The 27,845-nt window shown below is 49.9% G+C and overlaps 2 protein-coding genes across 2 annotated transcripts in view; both read right to left on the bottom strand.

The window, feature by feature from the left end:
- Positions 1-2,446, bottom strand: part of LOC115312006 — a 56,557-nt gene extending 54,111 nt beyond the window's left edge. The window contains exon 1 of the mRNA XM_040217084.3: positions 2,272-2,446. The gene's annotated coding sequence lies outside the window, so the exon portion shown is untranslated. The remainder of the gene's footprint in view (positions 1-2,271) is intronic.
- Positions 2,447-4,426: 1,980 nt separating this feature from the next.
- The window catches only part of LOC120836627 (ankyrin repeat domain-containing protein SOWAHB), a 60,651-nt gene continuing 37,232 nt past the window's right edge, over positions 4,427-27,845 (bottom strand). Inside the window, exons 5-8 of the mRNA XM_042287525.1 lie at positions 27,336-27,368; positions 24,917-25,018; positions 4,772-4,783; positions 4,427-4,663 (exon numbers count right to left, since the gene is read on the bottom strand). Of these exons, the coding sequence (XP_042143459.1) occupies positions 4,598-4,663; positions 4,772-4,783; positions 24,917-25,018; positions 27,336-27,368 (213 nt within the window). The 3' untranslated portion in view covers positions 4,427-4,597. The remainder of the gene's footprint in view (positions 4,664-4,771; positions 4,784-24,916; positions 25,019-27,335; positions 27,369-27,845) is intronic.

The raw sequence follows: 27,845 nt of genomic DNA on the forward strand, positions 1-27,845 counted from the left end.
GGTGTAGCACACGCCCGCATAAACACACACACATAGAGATCACTTCATTCGCACCTCCTGCACGACAAGTCCGAAAACACACATTAGCTCGAGCTGGAGCACTCCATCCGAACCGAAAGCAGGTTGGTTGTACGCGGCCTAAAATTCAGCGCGCGACCGCCCAGAACAGGGGAGGGAAGTGCATGGAATAACAAACGCCCCAAGAACATTCCACTTCTCTGCGGGAAAGATGAGACGGGCGAATACATCAAGCGGACAAGCGGGCAGCCAAAAATAAAGGCGAGCTAAAAAAATACAATTATAAGAATAAAAAAAAAAAAAAAAAGCCTCCGCTCGAGTATGTGCGTCTGTGCGTCACGCTGGCGGAGTCGAATCCGCAGGAGGGGAAGGCAGGGAATCCGCGGACCATAAAGTCAGGCAAAAGGACGTGGCCATACTTTACAGGCTGTCACAACTGGAAACAAGCTGTCCGAGGGACAAGCAATCAGTTCGCAAATTGTCCCGCACCCGAAACAGCGATGGTAATTGAGCTGCATAACGTACGTAGTTTATACGCCTCTCGCCACAAACAACCGATCTAAACAACCGAGGAAAAACGGACGGGGATAGGAACATAAATGACAAAAAAAGAGGGAGAAAAGAGTGGACTTCCGTCTTCGCCTCGGCTGTACCAAGTGGTCCGACGGAGCTAGTCTCCCGGCTATAGCGCAAGATCGCCGTAATTTATGCGTCCGCATGCCGCCGAGACGCGTGCCGGACATTCCATATATCGAGAGAGTAAACCAGACGTTCCCGGCGACACTCGTGGCCCAAGAAGGAGGACCCCGTACGTAGACGGGTTCAAGCTCCATCCGCGGGCATTCTTTGCTGTGCTCTGATTACACGTCCGCGTGAGCTGGGCCTTCGGAGCTGAACGTAACGTCTTATTTGAGAAGCACACTCCATACCTGATCGAGTTATGGATGACTGAAAACACCGGCGAAAAATGCCCCGGTAGACGAACGGAGCTCTGAGTCTGAAGCCTTTTGTGTCTATGTAACGATACAAACAACGTACTACCTAGCCGTAAATCGGAGGTTCTTCATGCGGCGGCTTCTTAACGCGTGACACACAGCAGGTTCCCCATAAAACGTCCCTAAAGGCGTCAGCTTCTTTTATTGTTGACAGACGAATATGTTTTCAACGTACTCTAGATACGTACTGTAAATGGATACAATGAAGCTAAGACGATCGCACCCTCGCGGCAAACAAGAAACTACGTTCGGTGTCTTCCCAGGAAGAACTTAACCAAGAAGGCTCCAAGAAAGCTCAGGTTCAACGTCCCGAAGGAAATAAAAACGCACGAGAAAGACAACGAGAAGGAGAGAAGTACGAGACAGGACAATTATGGTCAGACTTGGATAAAAAAAAAGAAAAAAAAAGGCTACCTCTGTTCCGCACGCCGCGCTCACGAATGCCTCGCACCAATTGCCGCAACGACATCGAAACACGATTTGTTTTTCGTCCATTTTCCGCGCGAGAAGAGCCCACACGTGTTTTGGTCCCAGCGCTATTCCATTAGATTTGACGAAACAAATTCCGAGAAAAAAAAAAAAAAAAAAAAACTATATTCATACATTCGCGTCGCATCGCCGAGTGGGCCCGGTTATTCAGAGTCAAACGATGCCCCACCCCGGCAAGTCTGCTGTCCGCACCTGTTAAAGAGCAGCTCCAAAACAGTGATACGCGGTGGCTGCACATGAACGAGAAACACCACTCCCCGTTCTTGGCTCTTCTGTGCCGCCGCTCGCGAACCCGTCACCAGCAGGTTTTAGCAACAAGGTTAAAAAAAAAAAAAAAAAAACGATTGGACAGACCCGGTCTCCAAAAGCAACCAGCACAAATTTATGTTTAATTGAAAAGGACCCGAGTCAAGATGTCGAAACAACCCTTGGGTAACAAAAAAAAAAAAAAAAAAAAAGTTGCCTCATCCGGGCATTTATTAATTTCTAGCTATACTCCGTTTCGCCGTACGATGAACCGCGGGTGACACTACGAACCATACAAAGCCAATCGAATGCCGTGGAAGTGTCACGTGACCCCTATGAGGGGACGCGTAGTCATGTGACAGTTTCACAGCTCTAGATTGGCTGGGGTAGCCCGTAGCGTCCGTCGCGGTCCATGGTCAGGTAAGTTTCTCCCTTTCCCAGCGACTCCTGGAGCGTGGAAGAGTATTAGGGAAGGGGAACCAGGAGGGATGGCAGCGGACTTTGGAGTCCCTCGTGTACTTACATACTGGCGAGCCGGAGCAGAGACGAGAGAGGCGTCCAGGCCCGAGGAGTCCACCGGCGCACGCGCAGCAGAGTCAAGGGTCCGGCGGAGGCGAGACAATCCCGCAAACGAAGCACGGTGTTCCGCAGCGGGGAGCGGAGGGAGCCGGTCGGGTGCCGCAGCATGGAACCGGGAGGAGGGGGGGACGGGGAGACGTGGCCGTGAGCTCAGAAACACCAAAGACCCTTCGGCGGCGGCGCCACGCCAACACCCCAAACAGAACAAAAATTGCTCGCGGTAACGAACAGCTCTCTGACCACGACGAGTGGAAGAGGGTGGGTAGGTATACGTTGCCCGGATAGAGCGAGCCGGCCGCGTAGGCACGTCACGCCGAAAGACACGGAACATCGTTCACGAGGGAGCTCCCTCCGCATGCGGTCAGTCTAGGTGGGGAGACCGCGTCGGGGCTACGGGCCGTTCCGACGACCGGACAGTGTCGGCCGGGTTTGCTTGTCTCGTACGCCATCTCGGCCACACTTGGCCAAAAAACAACACACAAACACACACCAGAGTCCAACTTGAACAGGCTAAACGCCTCAAGGTCCAGTCTCTTCGTTTGAAGGTCGAAAACATAAACTGCTTCCTATTTTTTAATCTATTTTTTTTTTTGCTCTATATTTAGGAAACTACACGCTCAAAACTTCCCGGGACGGCCGGTGAAACAGATTGCCCGCTTGCTTCGAAGTATCGCGTTTCAATGGTGTCATTGCGATTGCGGATAATAGAACATTACAAATAAATCGAAAAAAAAAAAGAAGAGAAGATAGAAGTGGTAAGTTAATTTCACGAAGCACCAGACGACACGAGCAACGCCCTGTCGAAAAATTAAGCTACAAAACAAATAATGTAAATTCTTGCTCGACTAAAAGCCGGTTCAGACACTTGCGTTTGAGTGCGGTTGACTGCGGTGCGTCGAGAACCGAAAGCGAGTCACCGACACATCTGTGCTTCGTATGAAGCGTGGAATCCAATTCAAGGAATCATCTTGGCGCGCGATATAAGCAGCAGGGATGTCCTGGTTTCTCGTTGTTGCAACGCAGCCAAACGCAACTGTCTGAACCAGGCTTAAAGGGCCGTCAATCCCGAATCCATTGCACTGTGTATTATTATTATTATTACGCTACATGGAACGGTGCTGACTGAAGTTGCCGTAAAAATATCATCAACCAGGTTTCGAATGCGCATTCGAAACCTGGTTAAAGAAAAAAAGGCGGTTCATAATTAAGTCATTTTATGTTCGACACCGGTAAAACAATGTTTCTCAGACGTATCAAGAACAAACTCTATCAAAAAATTATGCAAATTTAAAACCATACATTACGGCAATGACAGGAGGCGAACTGACTGCCGAAACTTTGGCATACACCCGCGTTAGTTTGGGTGCAACTATACACCACCCCAATATTTGGAACTTCTCAGCCCAGCACGCACATGTTCGTCGCTTCGGAGAGCGAGCAAATAACGCACCATACGCACAAACACTGAAGATAGAACCGGCCAGGAGCCCTCTTTTTGGAAAAGTCTATAGACGAATGCAAGCACGGCATCTGGCCGCCGCCGCGTCTGCTCGCGCGTGCAACTACACCCATAAGCGATATGAAGGTGAAGAGCCCTCTTCTTGTTTTTGACGCTCCTGCAAGTGTTGGAACAAGCCCTGTTCCAGAAGAGGGCTAGAACGCAAAATTTAGACCCCAAGCCACGTACCATTTGAGATGTTGAGTTAATATAGCTTTAAGGAGCCGTAAAACAGGCAAGAAACCAGGTAAGGTGTTCACCTTCATATTGCCGGCGGGTGTACGTGCAAGTACGTGCCGCTGCCAACTTGCCAAAGCTACGTTCACGCGCACGCTGCACATGATTTCAAGCATGGGACAGTGAGGCGACATGCTTTCAGTTGTCTATAGGAAGTATTCACTGGCGGCCATAGCTGTGTGCGCGACGGCTGAGCGCGTGCTGATGGCTAGCTTCCAGGGTTCTTTTGCAACGTGCATTCCACACCGTCAAAATGGCCGGTCTTAGCAGCCTATGAATGGGGGCTCGTTCTGAGCATGCGCTCTAGACAGCACCCACAAATATGGCGCCCAGTGAATACTCCTTATAGACTGACAAGAAGAACGAACAGAAGCGCAAAGAGCGAGCGCGTAGCTCCGAACAAATCAAGACCACGAAAACTAGACTGGTGACGATCTTCGGAGATCCGCGCAGCAAGCAAGCAACGCAGTTACAAAATGCGCGTGCTTGGGTTGACCGTGTTCGCAATCCCGTTTTTCACGCGAGTCTCGACGTGCTAAAATTCGAACCACCTTAAAGAATTACGGCGCCAAGATAAGACCAAAGAGAAAATACTCACGCCCTGGCAGCAGAAGATAGTGACGATCATGAAAACGAAAAAAAAAAAAAGCGTCACGTTAAAAACAATTAAAATTCAAACATCAAGCAGCGTAATTTGAAAGAAACTTACCGATGTGAAGTCCTGGCGAGTGCAGAAGGAAACAACATGAAAAAGGGAAAGGGGGAAAACAAGTTAAGTCTCAGGACGAGTTACGACGACTCGAGCAAATATTAGTATCTCACAACCGGAGACTCGATTGCCATATAAGGCTGCTACGAGGATCACTCAGGAGAGTACCACGAGCTCGAGTGAGCAGCTCAAATGCAAAACAAATGTAGCGCGACTTAGTTGCACTATACCTCAAGCAGCAACAAAAGGTAGCTTTTCAGCTCAAAAAAAAAAAAAAAAAAGACACACCCAGAGACACCCATGCAACGTCGTATACAAAAAGCACCGCGCGTGTCGCTCCCTCCCCATCTTTACCGAAACACTTGGAACAAAGGAAAAGGGCTGGTGCGGGGAACCTGCAGCCAGCCAGACAGAAGGCTTGATGCCACCCTTGGGAATTCATTACCTCACCCCTCCCGCTCAGGGCCAGAGTGCTCCACTTCAAATCAGAGCCAAGTTTGATTAATAGCCCCCCGCAACACTATCTTCCAATCGTTAAGCCGGAGTAGCTTTTTTTTTGTTTTCGTTTTTATGCGCGCGTAAACCAGCTGCCCCGACCCTCCATCTCGAGCCGTCATGGAGCACCCATCGACCCCGGTCAGTTTCCCGGAAGGGCCACTCTAACCCGCCCTAGCGTCAACAGCTATCTTTTGTCAGCTGGAGGGGTATTAGAGGATCGCGAGGGAGTTCTGGCTCCACGCAGCGTGATGTTCCAAAATAAACGGGAGAGTTCGCAGGTACGACTTAAGAAAAAAGACAATAGGTGACGTGTAGCAGCGTCTACACTTAACGAGGGATTTCGATGAAGGTCATCGAAGTGTCCAAGAGTACTATACATAATGTTTTATTTCTCATCAAATAATATGCTTTAATAAAACCGTTAACTACATACCAATTCCCATCGTTCATTTTTTTTTGTTCCACGTTTGTGTTTGTGTTGTTTCTTGTAAAGTATCGCTCCAGCTCTCCGTAAAGCAAACACAAATATGTCCTCATCAATCCTTGCTCTGTCCGTTTTTTTTTTTGGCGCTTTTGGTACGAAAGTACATAGAAATATGTTCCCGACTTTTGAAACCCGCGCAAAGGGTCAATGTGGAAGCGATCAAAAACAACGCAAGTGTAGTCATCGCTTATTCACCGAACAAAGCAAACTCGCAAAAAGCGCCGATCAAAGGATTACGGCAGATTTCACAGTGACCGTGCACCAACTGAGAAAACCCTATTTATCGGAGGGACAAAAAGATGATCTGAAAACAAACATTGAACAAAGCGTCGAAAGAAAACGCTGCCAGAAAAAAAAAAAAAAAAAAAAAAAAAATGTCGTTTCGAATATTGCGACAGCAGACTGACTGTTAAACCCACGCGGCTTACAGCTTACAGCCAAACTCAACTCCCGCCCGGCAAGAAATGGCCCACCAACAAAAACGTAAAATAAAAAAAAGAAAAGAAAAAGAAAACAACAGAGTACTGACCTCAACCAAAACAGTTCTGGTCAAGTTTCGATCTGTCGGACGCGGCGCCAGCTCGCAATATCACGAGGCTTCGCACACGCACAAAATTGGCCAAAAAATACAAAAAAAATAATAATAAAGCTTCGAAAAACAGGAACACATCGGCAAACACATACACCGGGCACACGCAAAAACGAGCGAACACGGAATTTCATCAACGACACGGGGTCTACAACACTCCATCTTCCAACGCGCCCGACATAGCACGGTCACCGCGCAAAAGAAGACCCCAAAAATATGACGCGGAAAAGCGACAGATTTTTCGGCTCTCTCGGAAACACAGTTGCAAAGGGGGGCGCGCGCAGCTGGCCGAACCCGAGCGCGCGCTGTCCGGCATATGAGAGCCACTCAAAGCCGGGAACAGCTGCCAAGATTGCCGCCCGGAGACTTCACAGAGCACCTTCCGAAAATCCGGGCCACGCGCGAGCGCTAGGGACAGGCACGCGTATGCCAGCAGCGCGATGTAACGAAATGACTCGAGAAGTAAATGGAAAACGGCGCCTCAACAACGACGGTGAAAATTTCAGAAAAGAAAGAAAGAAAACATTTTGACATTGTCGGACAGTTGTGTTCGTTCAGTACCCTCAGAAGCCGTAAAAGCACGGACATGAGCCCGGTCTTCAAAACAACGACAAAAAAGCAGCAAAAAAAGAAAAAACAAAAAAACAATTTTGGAGTTGAAGCACGCACTTCAATTTCATTAACACCAAAGCGAATATTATATTAAAATTCATGTGCAGGTCTATCCCAACTACAAGACAAAGTTTTCCTTGCCTTCGGACTTCTGTGCTATCTTCTGTTAGGGTCAACTGCACGGAGGGTTTAATGGACCTTTTCCACATACCGACGGCACCAGGCGGTGGCTGCACGAACTAAAAATCGAGGAAGTGACCTACCTGCGCTACCAATCGATAATGGGGGCTACGCTACCAGTTTCTTCGCTCTCTGAGCAGCGGCGCCTGCCCAACGCGACTTGAAAGAGGGGCATCCGTGGCGTCCACCCAAACGTCGTGTTTTCCTTTCCGTCGACGTTCTTTTTTTGTGTAACACAATTATATATATGCCTCAGTTACGTGTTCTACTCGCTGATATGCAGCCTCCTTCCGAATTTCCTCGATTTTTCGTTCCGACTTCCGCCGCTTGGCATCGGGCGCTCGCGCGTGCGCAGAACGCTTCTCGGAAAAGGTCCATTCCCTCAAACACAAAACCAGCTGTTTAGATGAGCGTAAAAGCGCCAGGCAGGGCAACAAAGTGCTGAGTGATGAAAAAGGGCATGAAGTGTTATGGGTGGTTATTTTTGGGCACGAAATCAAAGGTAAACCAAATGCTATATTACACTGAAATAATGTCCGAATAGAATAATTTTGAGCACCCAAATCGCTATCTTGCTCAAGTTCTAAAACTTAATCAAGTTAATTAATAAACTTACTAACTAAAGTTTAATCAAGACTGCGAGTCTTAAATAAAATAAAAACAAAGCTTTTGTCATTTGATAAGAACATCAATGACAGTTTACACGTCAAACTTCATTGTAACGAAAATTGGCACGTGAACAATAAACATGCTCCCCATCCACCGCAATAGCTAATTTAATTTGAATTTACTCTGCTCAGTGTGCTATGCAACAAATGGAACGTAAAGGTGAAAATCAAGAAGTTGTGATAAGAAATCAATCTATAGGGCAGTCCATCTTCTCGCAATACCCAAATGTCCTCGCTAAATCCCGAAATTGAAATGTTTGTATCGCCAAAATGTTGGAATACCTTTCCCACACTACGCGAGTGCGCTGCGGCGAAGCAAGATGCGAAAAATTGCGACGCCTACTCCGATGTTGACATGATAACCCTGGAGCCGGAGAAAAGAAGGGACGTAGGACAGACACATAACATGGAGTTTTCTGCCTATCCTACGTCCCTTCTTTTCTCCGGATCCAGGGTTACCATGTCAGTATTGAACCAGCTCGCCTGCACCCTTGCTTCAGTTACTCTGATGTCGCTTCACTGCAGTAGAACAGTGTGCGATGAGAAGCCCACTCCGCGAAGCTAACCAACTAGAATAGACCATAAACGTGTGAAATATTGCAAAACGACTTCGTAGTGTCAGTGTTTGATAAAGAGATCAAATCGAATAGTACGCTATTTGAAGTGATGATCGAAAGTTCTGAAAATTCGTGCAAGCTGACCGTCACAATCCGGCCGTATATTACATTTTGAGTATAGTAAATTGAAATTAAGTTATGACGCAATGCTCGAACAAATTCCTCACATCGCACAGCTAGCAATCAGGCACGTTGCCAGGGGGGGGGGGGGGGGGGGGGGGGAGCATGCCCCCCCCCCCCCCCCGAAACAAAATTTTGGCTACGTGCCTGACAGCAATCACATCACTGTCCCAGGTTGGCCGGACTTCACTAGCCAAATTTCTCACCTAAGCGTAAGCGTCGCCGTACCTAAAAAAAAAAAAAAAAAAAAAAAAGCCTCTCGTTGTTTTTTGTTTTTTTTCAGTTTGCCGATTGAACTTTTTTAATGCGTTTAAGTTTACAATTGGAGAGCACTCAGGGTTTTACTCTGATGGGTTTAGAATCGATCCACCATAATGATGACATAATGCAGAAATGGTGAAACTCCCAGTAAAATACTTTACTATGGAGAATGCATTAAACTCCACCCATTGCTAGACAGCTGGGGCCGTTTGTCTAGAGAGATTGGTAATTAATTGGTAAGAATTGGGCGAAAATAAAAGCACGTCATTGCCCGAAATTGTTTCAATGACCTTGGGCACGATGATTGACACCTCTTGTGAGCTACCACTAGCCTCAAATATTCCCCTAGCGGAGTCAATGAGCCTAACAAATACCTTCCAATAACAATATCTAGGTAAGGATGTATTCAGGTATTTCATTTCGGCACGTTAGAGTTGAAATTTGCGACTCTTCGTAACTGAAAGGGCAACGCACGTGACGTTGCCGCCACGGCGACATTCAGAACACAATAAAACTTTCTTCAGACTGCACTCGCGGCCGTGGCCACGAAGGAGTGGGCAGTAAAAACTGCGGATGCGGAGTTTTGGCCCAAACCCCGAACGCGCATCCCACATTTGCAGAGTCGCCTGATGGTTCAGGAATTTTTTCTCGTCAACGTCAGCCCACTCAGCACCTTGATACGCCCCCTTTCCAGCAATATCTTACAATTCTACATTTATGCACCTTCAGCCAGCCTCATCCAGAAACAAGAAATACCTGCGCCGCGCTACGCAAATCCTTCAAGGTCATCTGAGCTCATTCTTACTTCGCAAGTTTATCACGGGGGGAATATGCGGCGCTGACGGCGTCGCCGCTCTAGAGTTCCTGTATATGCTACCTACGGTGGCAGAGTTGCGCATTCAGCCTTGGCGCGTGGCCGTAGCGCCGGCTTTCCCGCACGAGCTGGATGCTTTGCTCCTCACGTGACTAAATTTGGCGAATAGCGGCGCCGCGCGCGCCGCCGCGCATGGAAAACAGGAGAGGAGGAAAAGGAGGCGGAAAGCAGGGAAACATACCCCGGGGCAAGAGAAACGTCGGCGGAGCGACCGTAAAGGTAGCTTTCTTGCACGCCACCGGATGCTTTGCTCCTCACGTGATGGATCTCGGCGAATAGCGGCGTGGCGGCGCGGGGAAAACAAATGCGCAACTCTGGCTCCCGTAGGGAGCCTATACAGGAACTCTACGCCGCTCCACTCCGGCTCCCTCCGGACGCCTACAGCGCCGGATCCTCCCCCAGCGGTGTGGGCGTTTCGCGTTCGAGAGAACGCATACGCGTTGCGCTGTCCGCGCCTCAGGAGAGAGGATAACAGCCAGCGCACCGAGACACCGGGTTCGCCCAGACAGCCAAGAGAGTTGACTGGCGCTAGAGAAGCCCCCGACGGTAGATGGCGCCGGCCACCACTCCGAATTCACACAGAAAACCCCCGAGGCTGCGGCACATCCGACCGTTCGAATGACGTAAAACCTGTTCGCGGGAAGGCCAGTGGATTTTCGCGGTGTGATATGTGTTTCCACAGTAAACTATCCGCTGCAGTCCTGCGGCTCGCATTTATCGCTTCAGAGTAATTTTCTTCTTTTACATTAGCCACTTTCTCCTATCCCCCCCCCCCCCCCCTTTTTTTTTTCCGAACTACGTGATCAGGTCACACGTTTACTTATCACATAATCCGGGTAGCGTGACCATACTATGGAGAATACGGTGTCAACCAGAGCAGAAGCACCTGCTGGGAGACCACCTAACGTGCTACAACTTGCCAAGCAACTCCGATGACGTGACCCGATTTACTGCCTCAACCAAAGAAACAAAACGAGAGAGAGAGAGAGAGAGAAACGTTAAAGGGCTTGTGCAATGTTTCGAAAACTTTGCTTGCGAAGCGCGGATTCCGAATTACGAGGTCTTATTTAGCACATCGTGACACCTGTATCTTCCAATATAAAATTGTTTTCCTGTACGAAAAAAAAAAAAAAATTGCGAGAACCGTTTATTTGCGGCTTTGCGCTCTAAAGAACAAACAATGAAATATATGCGGTGAGTGTTTACATGTAGACTTTGTGTACGTATAGGGTGTACTCTCGAGGCTCTACGAATTTAATGCGAAGGAAATATACAGCACCACGCACTAGGCGACAGCCCACCGTTCTCGCTTGAGTCGGAGGAAGCTAGCCTTGTATATCTGTAAGGTGTGGGTGTGGGCTTATCTGTGATATTCAATCACTATCACATCTACCGATAAAGGGGAGCATCGCGATCTCTGATCCCGTTTTAATAGAGAAATACCTAGGCCGCGCATGACCGCAATTTGGGTTTTTTCAAGGGTGTTTAGATGCTAGAGCCTACAAACCGAATTAACGTGACAAAAAGACAAGCACAAATACCTCTTTAGAACACTTTCAAGGCCGCAGTGTTTCCGCTTATGTTTAGTCTACATTCGCCATTAATTTACCGCACTTCTTTTCGCTTCCATGAAACCGAGTGACGGTTGAATTCAGTCAAAACAATACCTACACGTTGCTCGCCACACCCATACACGAAGAAAATAAAGTAACCGGATGATACACAAAGCATAAACAAACATAAACAAAGTAAGTTCAAACAAAGAACAAAAAAAAAAAAAAGAACGATTTAAATTAGCGCTTTAACAAAGGCCAGTTTTTCATAAAACGAGGGCTCCCTAAAATTTCCACGAACTTACCAACTATCCCAAGTACGTGCCTCGTACAGCAGCATGCGAGGCAAGCCAGGCACCAACCCTTTCGAGACAAAACGAACAAAGAAACAAAACCCCGAAGAATCGCACGAAACAACACGGCACACGCGACCGGCGAACCGAACCCGGAGCATGCCGCGTGCACAAACACACAGGCGATCAGTCGGTCAAAGTCCAACGTGAGCACGGCGACCCTCGCTCGCGCCGCCACTTGGAGAGCCGGAGACACCGTCTGACAGAAGCAGCAGCAAGAGCAACAAAAGCGTCGGCCATCCATCACGCCTCCCCTCGTCTCGACAATTAAGTCTTTTCTCGCTTGTTAGCAGCCTTATTTACACTGAGCCACCCCGCCCGTTGCCCGCGCAATGCCCCTTTAAAAATAATAGAGCACCTCGGGGCTCTCTCCCCGTGCGCGGTCCCCTTCCAACCCCCGGCGGCGCACCGGGCTTTGCAGCGCACACCGGACGCTTTTAATGCCGGAGCACTGAGACTCACGGTCTCTCTCTTTTCCCCCTGCATGAGCTACGCAGTGCACGCGAAATGGATAGCCTCGCTCTGTTTTTTTTTTTTTTTTGTTGCGTTGGTGTTGTCGCTGCCAGTTCGCGTTCGGGACCAGCGGTGCGCCGCGCTGACTGGGCTCGTGATGAATCGGCACGGGAGGAGATACCCGCCGGTAGGGGACTACCCTCTGCGCGGCCGGTCTCCCGAGAACGCCTGGACCCTGGACTCCGGCGAGAGATCGAAGCAGACGCTTTCCACCCGAGGCGACCGAACAAGCATTGAAATGCGGCGCTGACTACACGCTGCGTGTTTTCCTCCCTGGCTATCCGTGCCAAGAAGGAAAGAAAACTATGTAGAATGAGAGAGGACACGGGTTGGAAGCAAAAGTGTAAAACGGTGCGACGAATCACGACACTCAAGTTTTAAAGAGAGTGAGTGAGTGAGAGAGGGGGGGGAGAGAATCGACCGCACGAAAGTGATATCCAGACAGCGTAATATGCACGCAAAAAAAAAAAAGGTGCGTTCGATTACTTTTTTATCTTGATTTTCGGACGCAAATGAGCAGTTACAAGGCGGTAAAAATACACCTTCATCACAATCGCCATCAAGGTGAAACAACAGCGTTTCTCAGGCTGCAGCATATAACGGGTCACGTAGAAAGAAGTGCGTTGCCATATATCCTTTTGAGCCTGACTTGGCAACAAGGTAAACCCCACTTTAAGAAAAAAAAAAAAAGGAACACAAAATGCCCGCAGAAGGAACATCGGAAGAACGGCCTCTGGAAAGCCGGGGAGGCTGCCCCGGTATATCCCCCACCCTCCAAGCCAAGGACCTCGGCTGCCCACCGCATCGTCGTCCAACAACCCCCCTTCCGCGACGCCCACCGTCGTCACGCCCGTCCGCGACGGCGCGTACGGCCCGCCTCAAATAACGCAAACGCCACACGCAGCTGTCTCTGGCAAACTTTCTTCGCTCAAGCCGTTCCAAACCCCCTCCCTCCCCTGGACAACCGCTAGATGCCGGTATTAAAAGGCGTCCCCGCTGGCCAACAGCGCGCGCGTGCCGAAAGCAGAGCAGCAAGCGATCGACAAGGCCAATATGAAAGGAAGGGGGCGGACGGACATGTCCCCGCGGGCAAGAATGCAGGCGGCAAGGGTAATGCGGTCATTTCCATGCGCGTCCGGGCTATGCAAATGGAAACAGCGGGCCACGGCGCCCCGGACAAGACGCTCACGCCGCTTCCACCGCCCCGCCCCCCCCCCCCCCCCCCCCCCCTCCCCCCCGGGGCAGCGACGCGTCCTTCTTGTCCGGCTGGCCCCCGGTGCGTCAGGCGAGCTCGAGGGGCGGCCGCCAAAGGGGACCCCGACCCTCGGCGGGGGATATACCTGTGGTACGACGCGCTCGGCCTCGCGGGCACGCGGCACAAGGGGTAGCCCTCTGCAAATCAACCCGCACTGCATTCACCTCCCGACATTTCTTTACGCATCCTAGAGAAAAGTACGTGTAGGAGGAGAATGCAGTCGTCGCGCCCATAGGGTCTAAGCTGAGAACTAAACCGACGGGGACGATGACATGAATTATGTATTTGTGTTTCTGACGCAGCGCTCGGCTGAAGTAAAAGCTGCATCAGCGTCCGGCGGCCAGCCAAACGATGACGCTGCAAGATGACGTCGAAAATCCAGTTCACAGGCCTTGCGCTGGGTAAACACCCAACTCGGTAGAAAACAAGCTGCACAAAGCGCCCCTTTACACACAAACCCGCGTATGGCCACACCGGGTTTGGGCATTGCGCGAGGGCAGAAATCAGATTCCGTGAGGCGAAACATCCGCGCATGCGCAGAACCGACAGCAGCGCCACCGCAGTCGCGTGACGTCAGAGACCTTTTCCACAAGGGCGCCGCCATCTTGAATTGTCGTCACTTCCAGTATGGGCGAAAACATTACTTAGCCGTCACCACGCCAATAAAAGACATTTAGGATATAAGCCTAACCGTCACACATTCTCGTTTTGGCTCCCCTCTATTTTTTTACTAGTTACAGGTTGAAACGTTTTACTATTTTGTCGTCGCCCATACTGGAAGTGACGACAACTCAAGATGGCGGCGCTCCCGTGGAAAATGTCTATACTTCAATCTCATCGCCAAAAAGATGCCAAACAGTCGGGTTTTCGGTGCCAATATGTTCACTAATTCATTAGAAAACCAGTCGGCACGCATTAATTGATGTTTTGTTTTCCCTAAATTCGTCGGAAACTTCAAATTTCTAAATCGCGCCTTGGTATTTTTTGTTTTTCCTCCAGTCAAGAGCGAAACGGGGCGCACCAACCCGTAAACGCGTCCTCCTACATCAGCGCGGACGGGAGCCTCAGCGGGCGATTCGCGGCGGCCGTAGGCGGGGTGCTCGGCGGCGATGGGCGCTTGCCCGCAGCCGCCGCCGGCGCGGCGGACAAGGGGGCCCCGGCGCCGCGGGGAAGGGTCCAAGAAGAATGACCGCTGCCAGTCCATTGCTCACGGACGATGCCTCGTACACCGAGGATTACGGCGGGGACCAAATTCCGCGGTCGCGTGGCTCGCCCGGGGGGGCCGAACCAAGCGCCGCTCGCAAGGGCGGACAGGATTTCCCTCTTGCCAAAGAGCCCGCGATCATTTGCCTTACGGGTCTGAGGAGACTGTTGCCAGGTAGGGAGACACAGATCTTTGGAACGTCGTTGAATCACGGGTTCGGACGGTTAGTATAACTCGATGAGCGTCCTTGTTCATCTCTGTGCGCGCGAGTGTTACAAAGCGATCGCTTTACATGGAAACCCTGCTAGGACCTTCCTTGCTCATGTTGGTGTTGATCGCACCGTAGGAAACCCATGGGGGAGCGTGTGAGTAAAGGAGCATAGCTGTCAATTGGTTTGACGCCATAGCGCGCGACCAACGGCGTCGCACCGCGGGGTGTGCTAACTCCCCCCCTCTCTCTCTCCTTCTCCACTGCGCAGGAAAGGGCGCTGCGTATTAGTTTAGGAACTGCGTATTAGTAGAATAACCTATTTTTAATGCATTTCTAAGTGTTGCTCGTTCAACACCCCATCAAACGCTATCGCGCTTTCATTATATTTGGCGGAATCTCTAAATCACAGAGACGTTTTACTGTTCATTTCTTGGTACCCGCCAATCTGCGAGAAAAGGATTACTTTCGAAAACCTCCGACGAACACGTCGTACGTAAAAAAAATATGCGTTTACTGCCGGGGAAGGTGAGGTAGGTCATGTCGCACTCGCTTTAGGGGTGACATCAATTGAGCGTACGCGTCTGTGAAAGAAATGATCGACGAGCCCGTGGCTCAAATACGTTTATGGTCCCGGTAAAAAAAAAAAAAAAAAATTACATCGACGATCTGGCAAAAGGCAGGGGATTACCGAGACAACCGAAAGGGTTTCTTTTTCTTTATCGCACTGACGCAGCGATTCGTCAATGCGCATGCGCGCATTGGCGGAGGGGCCACCGGCGACTCGCTCTCGAATCCACGGCGCCCCCAGCGATCCATAATAGAAGCCCGTGCCGTCCGGTAGCCGACATGGAAACCGAGCCGTTCCATCTGGAGAGACAGGCCGAACACGATTCAACACGCGAGTACAAATGATCGGCGGCCGCATAAACGGCGCTCTTACGGGGCGACGTCCCGGACAGAGGAGGCAGCAAAGCAGGAAGCCCCCGACGCGCGTTCAGAAGACCGCGCCAGAAAACACGTGCAGAAAGCGGCAGGCCTACCCCCCCAAAAAAAAGGCAGAGAAAAAAAAAAAGAAAAGAAAACCGGTCGCCACAAGTCGGGGCACCCCCCTAATGTAAAACAACAGGGCCTGACGTGGCTGACAGCAAAGAGCCAAACTGATTACCGAACCTCTCGATAATTATGCGCGCCAGAAGGATTCTCTCAGGCCCGTCCCGCGGCACCGCGTCCGAATGGGGCAGCGCGCGGGGATGCCGCCGTCCCACGAACTGGCCCGAGCGCAATCACCGAGGATCCGACCATCCCGGATCCCGCAGCGGGGCGCGGAACCCCCGCGGTCCCGCTGTTTGTTTTAACGGCGGGGGGGCTGACAGGGAGCCCCACGGCTGCCGTCCGTCGGTCCCCGCTCGGCCGCTGCACGCCGCGTCCCCGACCAGGCCTGACACAAGCGCCGGTCTCGCCGAAGGAACGAGGAAGTCGTCGCCGTCGCTGCGGCCAAGCCTCGAGGAGGGCTTCGCCGCGCCACGTGCCCCTCGGCACAAGTTCCGGCGGGAAGATGCACCGAGGAACGCCGTCGGCCCGTCAGTCAGACCAACCGGCGCCCGGGGCTCGGGAAGTCGAACAGAGCGGCAGATGAACACTAGCGATGTTCCGTAAAGCACCTCACGATACATCACCTCGAGTACAAATCAATCAAAATAAAAAAAAATCATTTTATTCAGAGAAACGTCCCCCGCATGGTGCCCAGAACGGGTATTCTGAGGCCTTCGATTAGTATAATTAGGGTTATGATGCCTTCGCCGACCTATATGAGCTGCAATATCCTCTCCATAGAGAATCTAGAGCGAAGTATGGCGCAGTACGACTTCTAACCTCCAACATACGTCACGCAGATAGCGATCACAGGAGCGCTTACCGTCGCAACGCCCGCGTCGCATATTAAAACTAGCGTCACGAAGGAGCGAAGTCCGCAGAGCCCCGTGAGAGTGCGTGCAGCCCTGGCTGTGGACTGCCAAGGGGCTGCACGTCCCCCAAGCCTCTACTCCCTTTTTCCAAGAACTAGGCCTAGTGTTAATTGGCCCGAAACCCCCCATCCCGACAGCGAGCAAGGTTGAAAGATGTCGCTTCGGCCAGGAGGGTGGACTCGGTAACCGATCCGAGCGTGTCCTCCGGCGCCGCGCTGGTCATACCCGACTGACGCCCCCGCGCCGGAAGCCACCGGACTGCAGGAAGTCCCGAAAAGGAGTTCGCGGAAGAGCGCCCATCCCAGTGATCCCCCTCCCCCTCCCCCTCCCCTCTCCTCCTCCTCCTCCTCCTCCTCCTCCTCCTCCTCCTCCCCCCGGTTCGCATCTTTGAGAAGAGCATTCCTACGCACGAGAAAGTAGTCCGCAAAAGTATTTTTTTTAATAACATGTTTTCTGCGTAAACATTGCACAATATTCCAGGTGCGTACTGCTGAGAATGATTTGCAACTAAAGGTATTAAATAACTGAAGTTTATGTTTTTATTAATATATGCACATGCATGTGGTTTGGTGAAAACACGTATATCCGCTGACAGCACGGCTGCAGCGCTCGGTTTTTCTGTGTGATTTCGTTCCCGTAATTGGCCGAATCATGTGCGTCGCTGCTTTCCTCACCGAGTCGCTTTAAAACGTCCTTTCGCAGAGGCACGTTTGGGCGTCAGGCGCGAGATGTCGTGATGAACGCCACTTTCAAATTCGGATGGAGACTCCGGCCGCGTCGTACCGCGAATGCGCAGTAAACAAGAAAAGCGTCCGGGCCACTACAATTCACTGATACGCGGCGAAATCAGGGCACCCCTTTACCTGCCGATCACATTGAACGCCGAGAAGCTGGTGGACAAGACCGCGCCTCCAGTCCTGGTATATCCAGACAATGCAAGGAAACATCAACGGCCGGGTCATCGGGAACCTTCCAATGTGTACTTACATCTCGAAACTATGCCGAAATGCCGAACAGGTGGAAAGCTCGGACACAAGCACCAGCGGCCAGCCTACGTACTGACATCCCCTGTGACTAAATTTCAGAACGTGAAAGGGCACTTCTTAAACCTGTAGCAGACGATACCGTTGGTACACCCGTAGCAGACGAAACATTCGGCGAGCGCGGGCGGCGCAGACGACCAGAGGCGCAGCGGAGCGATACAAAAGTGCAGGCGAGATCGCGTGACCTATTGCCGGAGTGATTGGCTCCGGCCACACGTAGCTTGGGCTGCGCTCGGACGGAAGCTGAAACGAAGGATAGTTTCTCTGAGGGAACCCCCTAAAAAAAATCTACCGCTGAACACGAAAAAAAAAAAAAATACAAAAATATTTTGCGTGAAACCGTTGTTTTCTTGAGCGCGCTGGCTCAAAAGTACAGACACATGAGCACGAGCCGTTTCGTCAAATCTCCTCCGCGCTGCTTAGCTCCCAGCCTCCTCCCATTGACGTGAAGGAGAACAGTCAAGAGGTTTGCCCATGGAATATATATTCGTTATTGACTCAATGGGGTGTCACAGCATTGATACCGTGACTGATATTTTCTGACGTTGCTTTTTGCTTTGCTTTGTGCTTGCATTATTAAATGTTTATACTGAATGTAGAGTTCCAGAACTTTGACCTTTGTTAAACACCATGCATGCATCTCTAAAAAAAAAAAAAAAAAAAAAAAAAAAAAAGAGAAAGAAAACGAAAAAGCGGCAAAAGAGCGAAGTAAATGGAGAGAAAAAAAAAATTCCCTCCGTGTGCCTCCCCCTAATTTTAATTCCTCGGGGAACCCCTGGACCATATCCTTCGCTGGCACGGATCCAGCAACCAAACCATAAGGACCAAATGTAACGTTAGAACAGAAAGGAACTGTCTTGGAGAACGGGAGCAGAAGGCAAACAATGGCCTTCTGCGCACTGCGACCTATCCCAACTCAGTTCCTTTTCACGGACTCCAGCCGACGCTCCGGTACATCTTAGCCAATCCAGCGTTGTGAATGCATCAAGAGACTAGGATTTTTCCACGTGTGGCTCGAAGAGTTCATAGCGCCGTAATCGCAACAAATCCCGTTCACCGCTCTACTGGACGCAAGAAGAGCAGCGCTCCCTCCCAGCTGCGGCCTTCATCGGGGTCATTCCATGTCGAAGGAGACGCGACCATTTTTTTCATGTCTGGGATTTGTACAAAACAATTAATTGGAATAAAAAAAACCTTGAACCCCTAAAAAAAAATTTTTTTTCTGAAAAAAAAAATTAATGTTATTTTTGCTGATATCACGCTCTAAATTTTTGGAATTTGCATAAAACCTATTAGTTAAGAGAAACATTGTAAAAAAAATACTTGCGTAACACACAAATTTAGGTGGGAACCTAATAACCTTATAATATGCATGTTACATTAAAATAGAAACATTGAGAGACGCCATTTTGAGTCCGAATAGGAGCTCTAAAACGAAGAGACTGCGATTTTTTTTTTAGTCGTCTTGGATTTGGGTGTTAGCTACATTTTTTTTTCCACTTTGTTCTCTTGCGAGTAGTAATTGAATTGCTTGCATCAAATTTACACAGCATCTCTTTTTTTTTTGCGTTTTAATTAAATGACAAAAATTGCTGTTTATGCAGAAACGGCTACAATGAGAGTAATAAAACACAAAGTGGGCAGGCGCGGTGCACGGACCTATAAAAAAAAAATGTTAAATTTACTTTATCTGTTCCAACACATCGAAAAATTAGAAAAGTACTTTTTGTTGTAGCTGAGAAATTATTTCTTAAAGATGAGTCTCTCTGACCATGTCGCCCGGCGTCAACGGTCTCCAAGGTCTTCAACGCTCTCCTGAAAACGCGTTTTATTAAAGGGACACTGACAGGGTATTTATGCTCGCCGAGGTTTTTAGTTGTACGTGACATATGAGAGCCCAACTACCCACAACAGAATTTGCGGCTTGAAAATCGGTTTCTTTCCGCCCAAAAACCGCCAATCGAGAACTGGCCGGTTTGAGTCGCGCTCAATCTCTTTTCCGTGGTCACGGGCCGTTTTTTAAGGTTTAGACACGACCATCAAATTTAATCAAAGTCGTGGGTCATTGAAGGCACACCGTCAATACTAAAATAAAAAAAAAATAAAAAAATATGAAACCCATTTTTTGTGGCTTCCAAAAAAAGCTGCAAATACGTTTTTTTGAAAAAAAAAAAAAAAAAGAAAAAAAAGAAAGAAGGTTGCACAGACAACCGGAAGCCCAATCTGTGCATTCACTGCATACCTAATTCTCAACATGGCGTCGTTTCGCGTTTCGCGGGACCCGCGGATGGCAGCGGACGACGGGCGTGGGACCTCTACTTCAGAACTGTCGTTCACGGTATCGGCGAATACTGTCTTCCTTTGAAAGATAAATTTTGGATCGATCTGAAGAACTGGTATTCATCCCGTACGACACGCCCCACCAGTAAAACCGATTGCACGAAGACGTCGCCGAATCGTCGTCCTTTGTCGTGGCTGAAGACATCGCTCACTCAAACGTCAAGCACTAAGTGCGTACTTCGAGTTGAATACGCACGCGTACAGTTTCTTTACTAGGTGCGAATGTGGCCAATGCGTGGTGCTGCCCGACTTCAAGCTGGGAGTGCATGTACTGGAGGGAAATCGGCAGCAAACTTTCCGACATACAGTCGACCGGTTGCATTACTACAAACGAGAAAGTTCCTTCAGTATCCCAGTGGAAAGATGCCTGCTTCACACGCAACGGGCACGGGTTCGATCTGCAGTGTGGGCGTACCATTTTTTTTTTTTCAAACATTTCACGATGTTTACATTTTTTTTACAGTTATCACTTAAAAAACAATTGTTGTGGACGATACGTCACTGAATTAAATGGTATGGGATTCCATTTCTGACACATCTGCTACACAATGCCACTTTCAGATGCAGGACAGGTGAGGCAGCTCTTCACGCAAAAATCTCGGGAGTATTCTTTTCGGAGGCGATCAGGGGAATTCACCACCGGGCAGTCACTACTAATTGCCAACACTTACATGTACAAAACAACTCATTTTGAAGTACAGAACAGAGAGCGGAACAAACATAACTGCAAAAAAAAAAAACGCACGGCGAACGGATCCCGCAAGGCAACTCTCCCGCTGCGCTAAAAAAACAACAACAAACAATTGCACGGTCGGGTGTAGTTACGTTATTTCCGCCACTCCCTCTCTCCTCTCCACTCCTCTGTGCGGTGCGGGGGTTTCGGTTTCGAGAAGTTGCGTTTTTCGGCTTTATTAAAAAAATACGTGACGCAGTAGCGAAATATTAATTGCGTAATATTCTGACACCATAATAAATCAACTAACAAAAAAATGAAAAAAAAAATAAATAAATAAATTAGGGGGTGTCAGTGTCCCTTTAAGTTGAAGTGGACGATATCCTGACTTCCATGCATCCTTATCCTCTTTACATTGTGTAATGATACTGGCGTCTTAATGTTACTCTGGTTCTGCCCAGGTAACTGCCGACGAAAGCAGATCTGCATCGTCTGCTTCCCGCGTTTGGGAATGCGTACTGCGCGTCGGCCTCGTCTGTCGTGTGTTCATAAAGAAAAAAAAAATCAGACCGGATAGTTTTTTACGATACGAGTTCTCGGCACCACGGGGCGACGGATCGGATCGGACAAGGCGTCCAATACCTACCCCCCCCCCCCCCCCCCTCCTCCTCTTTCCAACCAAACGCAATTACAAGGAGGTGAATCCGCTACAGAGATACCACGAAGGAATTGAGGGCAGCACCGCTTGACTCCAAACAAGACGCGAACATCGATAACAGTTTTGTACGAAGCAATGCGGAACCACACAAAAACAACAACAAAAAAGGAACCAGCGATGTTGCTTTCCTTTTTTTTAACCTTACTCGTTTGTTTCCAGAAACGCAATCGTTCGAATAAGCAAACTTTCATTCCTTCGGAAAAGCGCACACAAAGTAGCGCGAACGCGAGCGTTCTACGAGAAACGGAATCGAGTTGACCCGAGGTGAGACCGCCAGCCGAGCCTCGAGGGGTCACGGCCGGCACACCGCGTGTACGTGTGTAGGCGTGCAGGCTCGCCAGTTTGTTCCTCGGAGTCCCTCGATCGGCTCCCTCGCCTTCGGCAACCGATGTAAGAGCGGGGAAACGGCCGAGACGATGAGCACCCATCTCCGGGCAGCGGGACACGCGAAGAGACTCCGGAAAACGAGACAGAGCGCTTCGCCCAGATCCAAAAAAAGTCGAGTGAAATTTCTGCATCCCGAGACGATAACTGCGCGACGATAATCGCCGAGACAAGCGTGAAACACGCGAGAAAAAAAAATCGCGTCGCGCCGCATCGCTGAGACGAGTAACAACAGTAAACCGCTAGTGACGTGCCAAATGCCGCGTCGCAGCGACGGTTGCTATGGTTACGCCGCCGGGCGGCGCGACAGGACGCGGGTTTTGCTCACATATGTGTTTCACGTCTAAGACAGTAGTGTTCACGAAGGCCATCCCTCGCAACGCAGCTACGAGGTAAAGTAATAATAAACGTTCAAAAGAAGCTTGTACAATTTGTGCATCGCTATTTTGAGCAGAACACGAACAATTGCAAGGTATTTTTCATGTACTATCGGGGAAAAATGAAATGCGAACAGAGGAGCGCGTGTCTCGCGGTACAGGCTGCGCCGCCTGGAAGTGAACCTAGGGGCGAGGGTGCTTGGCCTACTTCGATGTGTTCACGCCCCTCAATTGGCGCTCCCCCAGCTTCGGCAGTGCGCCTCTCAGTGCGCTGAAAGCTGTCACCGCATCTTTGCCTGCTCGGCGAGTGCGGCGAGCTTCTTTGCACCGCACGCGCTGAGCCAGCAAAGATAGCAGTGATAGCTTTCAGCGCACTAAGAGGCGCACTGCTGAAGCTTGGGGAGCACAGAGGGAGGGGCATGAACACATCGAAGTAGGCCACGCACCCTCGCCCCTAGGTTCACTTCCAGGCGGCGCAGCCTGTACCGCTTGCCACGCGCTCCTCTGTTCGCATTTCATTTTTCCCCGATAGTACTTCCTGCTCGCGTGATTGCCTACTGCTGTGGTTCTCATATGGGGGTCCTTGAAGGCCTCCTTAGGGTCCCCGAAGTAGTCAACCGTCAGTCAAGCTGAGCAACAAATATTTCTTCTTATTATTATTATTATTATTTTTTAATGTTGGTTGCCTCACAAAATATATCTAGACCAAACCATGTGTGCTGAGTGAGTGTAATCTGCTAGTTTAATAACCCGCCTCCTCTCCGGTGGATGGAGTCCCCCACTACTTTTGCTGATCCACAAGGGGTCTCCCCAAACATCACTGGTTGAGAAACACTGGCCTACTGGATGCATCCTCGTAATGCGACGGCGCACACGACGAGTACTCCACTACGACACGTTAGGCGCACCTCGGCTGCCACAGCGACCAACTCGTCGCAACGTGGTCGGTCACACACAAACGGAAATGCATGAACCAGCCTTCAAGGTTACTAATGGCTACCGCTCGCGACAAGACGGAGCGACATCACTCGGTGTTTGTTCACACGTCTTCCACTTTACTCCAGAAGAGTTCCCTCCACAGTATGGCTTCAGGTACGAACAATATTTCCTTCTCTTTTTATCATCTCTCCGCGCACAGAAATATGTATTATTGCGCAGATCTTCTCCACTTGGGGAGTTCCCCCTAAATCACTAAGGTCATCACTCTGTGTAATGCCCTTCGGCCCTTACAGGCTTGAGTGCCTAGACGACCGAGAGGCTCGCCCCTTCCAACCAGCGATTCCACACACACACACACACACACACAAAACAAAAAAAAAAAACGCAATGAAGCAAAGAAACGCCAATATATTTCTTCTTACACTACAGAGCAACGCTACAGGAACCGGGTGGACCTAATTCAAGCCCCGACCTGGGCGCCCCTAGCGGCGAACGAAATCGTTTTATCGGGAAGGTTCTGGTAGTCGCTGCGTTGGTTGTGCGTTGCAGCGGCAGTAGCGGGCCTATTCCGCACCAAAAAAAGCCGCAACAATTGCTGCGTGGTCGGCTGCAGCAGTACGTACAAGAACGCGCACGGCACGAAGTTTTACGGCTTCCCTTCGAAGCCGTACAAGGCGGAGCTCAGCGCAACCTGGGTGCGACTTGTGCGTCGATGAAAGTAAGTGGCGTTTCTCATCTAGCAGTTCGCATTTTGCTTTAAGCTGCAGACAAATAATACAATCACCTTTTTCTAGCGACGATGGAACATGGACACCTGCGGCAAACTCTAAATTATGCAGCAAATACCCCACCGGGAACGAGAAGCGGAACGTGGTCGGCCACGTAAGCTACAACCTACCCTTAGATGTTTACATCAGCCTAAAGGGAGACAGTAGGGCTGAGAATCGCGGAACGACGCGAAAACAATCGCCCGGTTGTCAAGCCGATTCGGAAAGTAATAAACGTACATCACTAGCGCAGTCCACTCCACACCTACTAAGAAAACTCTCTTACGTGAAGCTAGACGTATTTTTGCGGGCGCACTCAATTTCGTCTGCGGAGTACAGCGTGCCGCGAGATCCACTTGTCCGTCGAAACAGACCTCCTCCACGTCGTACACATGGCCAGATTCATGAAGGAGTTTTTCCTTCGTCATATTGGCACCACAGAATAAGCTTTGAGGAATCGCAACCGCCTGAAAAACCATCGTAATCATTAAGGGGACACTGTCCACTGTGCTGTTCGTCGCCATTGCTTCCCGATGGTTCTGCGCCGGCTACCAAACAAGCTTTCCGGATTCGTAACCGCCTTAAAACCCGTCGTAATCACAAAGGGGAAACTGTCCGCTGTGCTGTTCGTCGCCATTGCTTCCCGATGATTCTGCGCCGGCTACCGCTAGGTGGCAGCTAACACAAGGCGACCGCCGCGACGCGGCCGGTCCGCCCGCTTCCTAGAAGACCACACGGAGGAGTGCAACCAAAGACGTGCACGTTTAATGCAGAAACCTCAAACGAAAACTCGAACCGAGTGGTCATTTCCCGCTCCCCGAGGTTCCACGACGAATTACAAAAGCGCACAAACATCTTTAGCCGTGGCTGCTTGACATGCCCATGCGTAGTCCGTACCCAAAATGAGCCGCGCACTGTTCTTGAAGCGGCGAAAAAGGAAGAGCCTACCTCAAAGCGATAGAGATCGGGGTCCTCTCGAAGCAACCGGACGAGGCTGTGGTAGTCCGCCTGCGCTGCTCGCAGTATCCACTCACGGCGACGAGGGTCCAACTGGAAGGAACACTGGACTCTTAACCTCAAAAACAGAGACAGAGATCATGGTGATTTTTGTGACGCATACGGCTAGGGATGAAAAGTTTCAGGTGAAGGCGCCGAAATTCAAAGCGACATTCAAACCTGTAGAACTTTAGAAAAGGGGGGAACGTTGACTACAAATAACCCTTCTCAATATATATTTTCAGCTGTCAAAACCCGCACTTCTGAATAATAATAATAATAATAATAATAATAATAATAATAATAATAATAATAATAAAACAACTTCGAGGACGCTTAAGCTTCGCCTTAAAGACTGGAACGCAATAGCTAAACATATAAACTCCCGCTCGGTCCCATACCGAGCAAGCGTTCCACGAGTGGCCCAGTCAGTAGCGTGTCCTGGGTTCGAATCCCACCCAAAAGTCTTCAAAATTTTCTTTAACGCAAGTGTATTACTCTATGAAGTAAAATCATTTGAGACCTATGGCGACCTTTAATTCGCATTACATGCGATTTTTTTTTTAGTTACTCATTTCACGCGTGACGTCAAGTTTCACGTGAGCGTTCTTGGTTGTTTAAAATTCCCGCGCGAGGTCATCTCCTATGACGTCACGACCCTATCGACCAATCAGGATTTTCCTGTCACAACGTCGCCGACTTTTTTGCAACACGAGCTACTTAACGCTGTCGCGTTAAATAATAATAATAAAAAATTGGCACGACAAATTTCGGGGGTTTGCGTGCTAAAGCAGCGAAGGAATCTAGCATGCCACATCGAAGAACTGAGTATACGCCTCGCAAGTGGGCTCATTTTCGTCTTCTGCGCATGAGAAAGGAAGTAGTGGTGACGTCAGAACGCCGAGCCCTGATTGGCTGATCGCGACCCCCTATCTCAGCGTCGTCTGCTCCTTTGCAACGTCGTCTGCTCGCAACGTCGTCTGCGCCTGTCTTACCTTTCCTGCGACTTTCGGAGTGAACTCGACTTCGCCTTTAAAGGGCAGACGAAATAATTCGAGCGGTGCGTTGTTTTTGTCTAAAACTAGCAGACGCGCATCAAGGAGGGAAGTCAGAGGACTCACTGGCGAGGTGTCCCGGGGCGCCGAGGTTTGTTTGCTTAGAACCGAGAGTGAGCGTGTTAGTGTCCGCAAGTTCCCTCCCAAATACTTTTTCCCTCCATTCGTGTGCGGCGAGACCCCTCACTCTTTAACGGCGTCGGCGGGTTGGCGCTTTTAACGTCGTCTGCTTTACGTCTGCTAGTCAAAGCGATGGCTGCTTTACCTTTCCTGCGTCTGTCGGAGATTCACCGCTTTTTCACCGGCGAGAGTCACTGTTGCCTCGGGAAGCAAGGAGATAACAAGAGGAAGAAATTGACCTCTTAATCTAAAATTGAGGTCAGCGATCAAAGTATAATACGGGAAGGGTTCACAAGGGTCGTGCGGGCATGTTCCATTCAGCACGCCAGCCGGTCGTGGGCAGACGGTCGCCGAGTCGCGAAGCGCCTGCTAGGCCTAACTGCCCAGCTCGTTTGGTCGCGTTCGGTGGAATCGAGGCCGTTGGAGCTTTTCCTGGGTGTTTGTGGATCCAGCGTTCTTGTTCGTCGTGGTCTGTTTCAAGTACTTCTTAATTTTTTCTTGCTGCTTGAAGTCGGGACGCGTCAGAAGCGCAGGTAGAAAAATAAACGTCCGTGGGTCGTCGCGACCGCAACGCTGTCGGCCATGCTGAAAGACAGCTTCGGAGCTGCCGTAGGATTTCGTCGTAACCTGCGCAAAACTTACGAAAATTTCGTTTCGTGAATACGATTTTGTTCTTAAGTGTTGTCTTACGCACATTTTTGGCGTAAGATCGTTTCGTGAATCCGGCCTCTGCACTTCCGAAAGTCGCAGGAAAGGTAAGACAGACGCAGACGACGTTGCAAAGGAGCAGACGACGCTCAGATAGGGGGTCGCGATCAGCCAATCAGGGCTCGGCGTTCTGACGTCATCGCTACCCCCTGCGCAAGAAGCAGACGAACTTGCCCTCCGTATTGATTTAGGCCGCCTGGGGTTCTTCTGACGAGCAGCCGACCAGTTGCACGGCGTCTGCTTTGCAGTAAACATCCCAAAAACCGTACGAGAAAAAAGAAAAGAAAAACAAAGCTGTACGTTCTAAAGCAATAAAGGGCCAGCGTACACATCTTACCACTAATATAAAGACGATCGGTTGCTTAATCGTAAAAAAAGAAAAAAAAAAAGGAGAAAAACAACTTATTAAGACTTCCAAAAAAAAAAAAAAAAAAAAGAGACTAGGCGTTGCAGCTTATCAATGCGAAATTCGGACACAGAACACTCACCGTATTCAGGGACGTTGTGTCGTCATCAGCCGCCTGCAAAAGGAAGAGCATATCGATGAAATAAACGACAGCTTCGCAGGAAGCCTCAGGCGATCCCACAGTGCGCCCCACGCAACACCAGCAGGAGATCTAAGAGCTGGCTCATCTTAAACGCGATAAGCTCAACGAAATTTTGTCGACGTGTTCAACGGGCGCAGGACAAACACAGCCTTTGTGTCAACGATAACGGGACAGTGCGGAGAAAGATAATACATTTCCACTTCCAATCTAGACCGATTAACAAGAGGAAAATAGCGCCGCAGGAGTCCGCTTTCGCGCGTGACATCTGAGCCGCGAGAGAGAACGTTTGGCGCAATAAAAGACGCGGCATCTAGCTGTGAGCGTGCGAACGTACTACGCAATAACGTCGTCGCTAATATCCAGCTCCTATAGGCATCGAATGCGCCGCTGCGGCGTGGCACAAGTGGGAAAACATCAGTCCGCGCAACTTTTATTTATGGTACCAAGCTA

The sequence above is a fragment of the Ixodes scapularis genome, unplaced genomic scaffold, assembly GCF_016920785.2.
Source record: "Ixodes scapularis isolate PalLabHiFi unplaced genomic scaffold, ASM1692078v2 PGA_scaffold9__187_contigs__length_104089568, whole genome shotgun sequence".
Taxonomy (NCBI): domain Eukaryota; kingdom Metazoa; phylum Arthropoda; class Arachnida; order Ixodida; family Ixodidae; genus Ixodes; species Ixodes scapularis.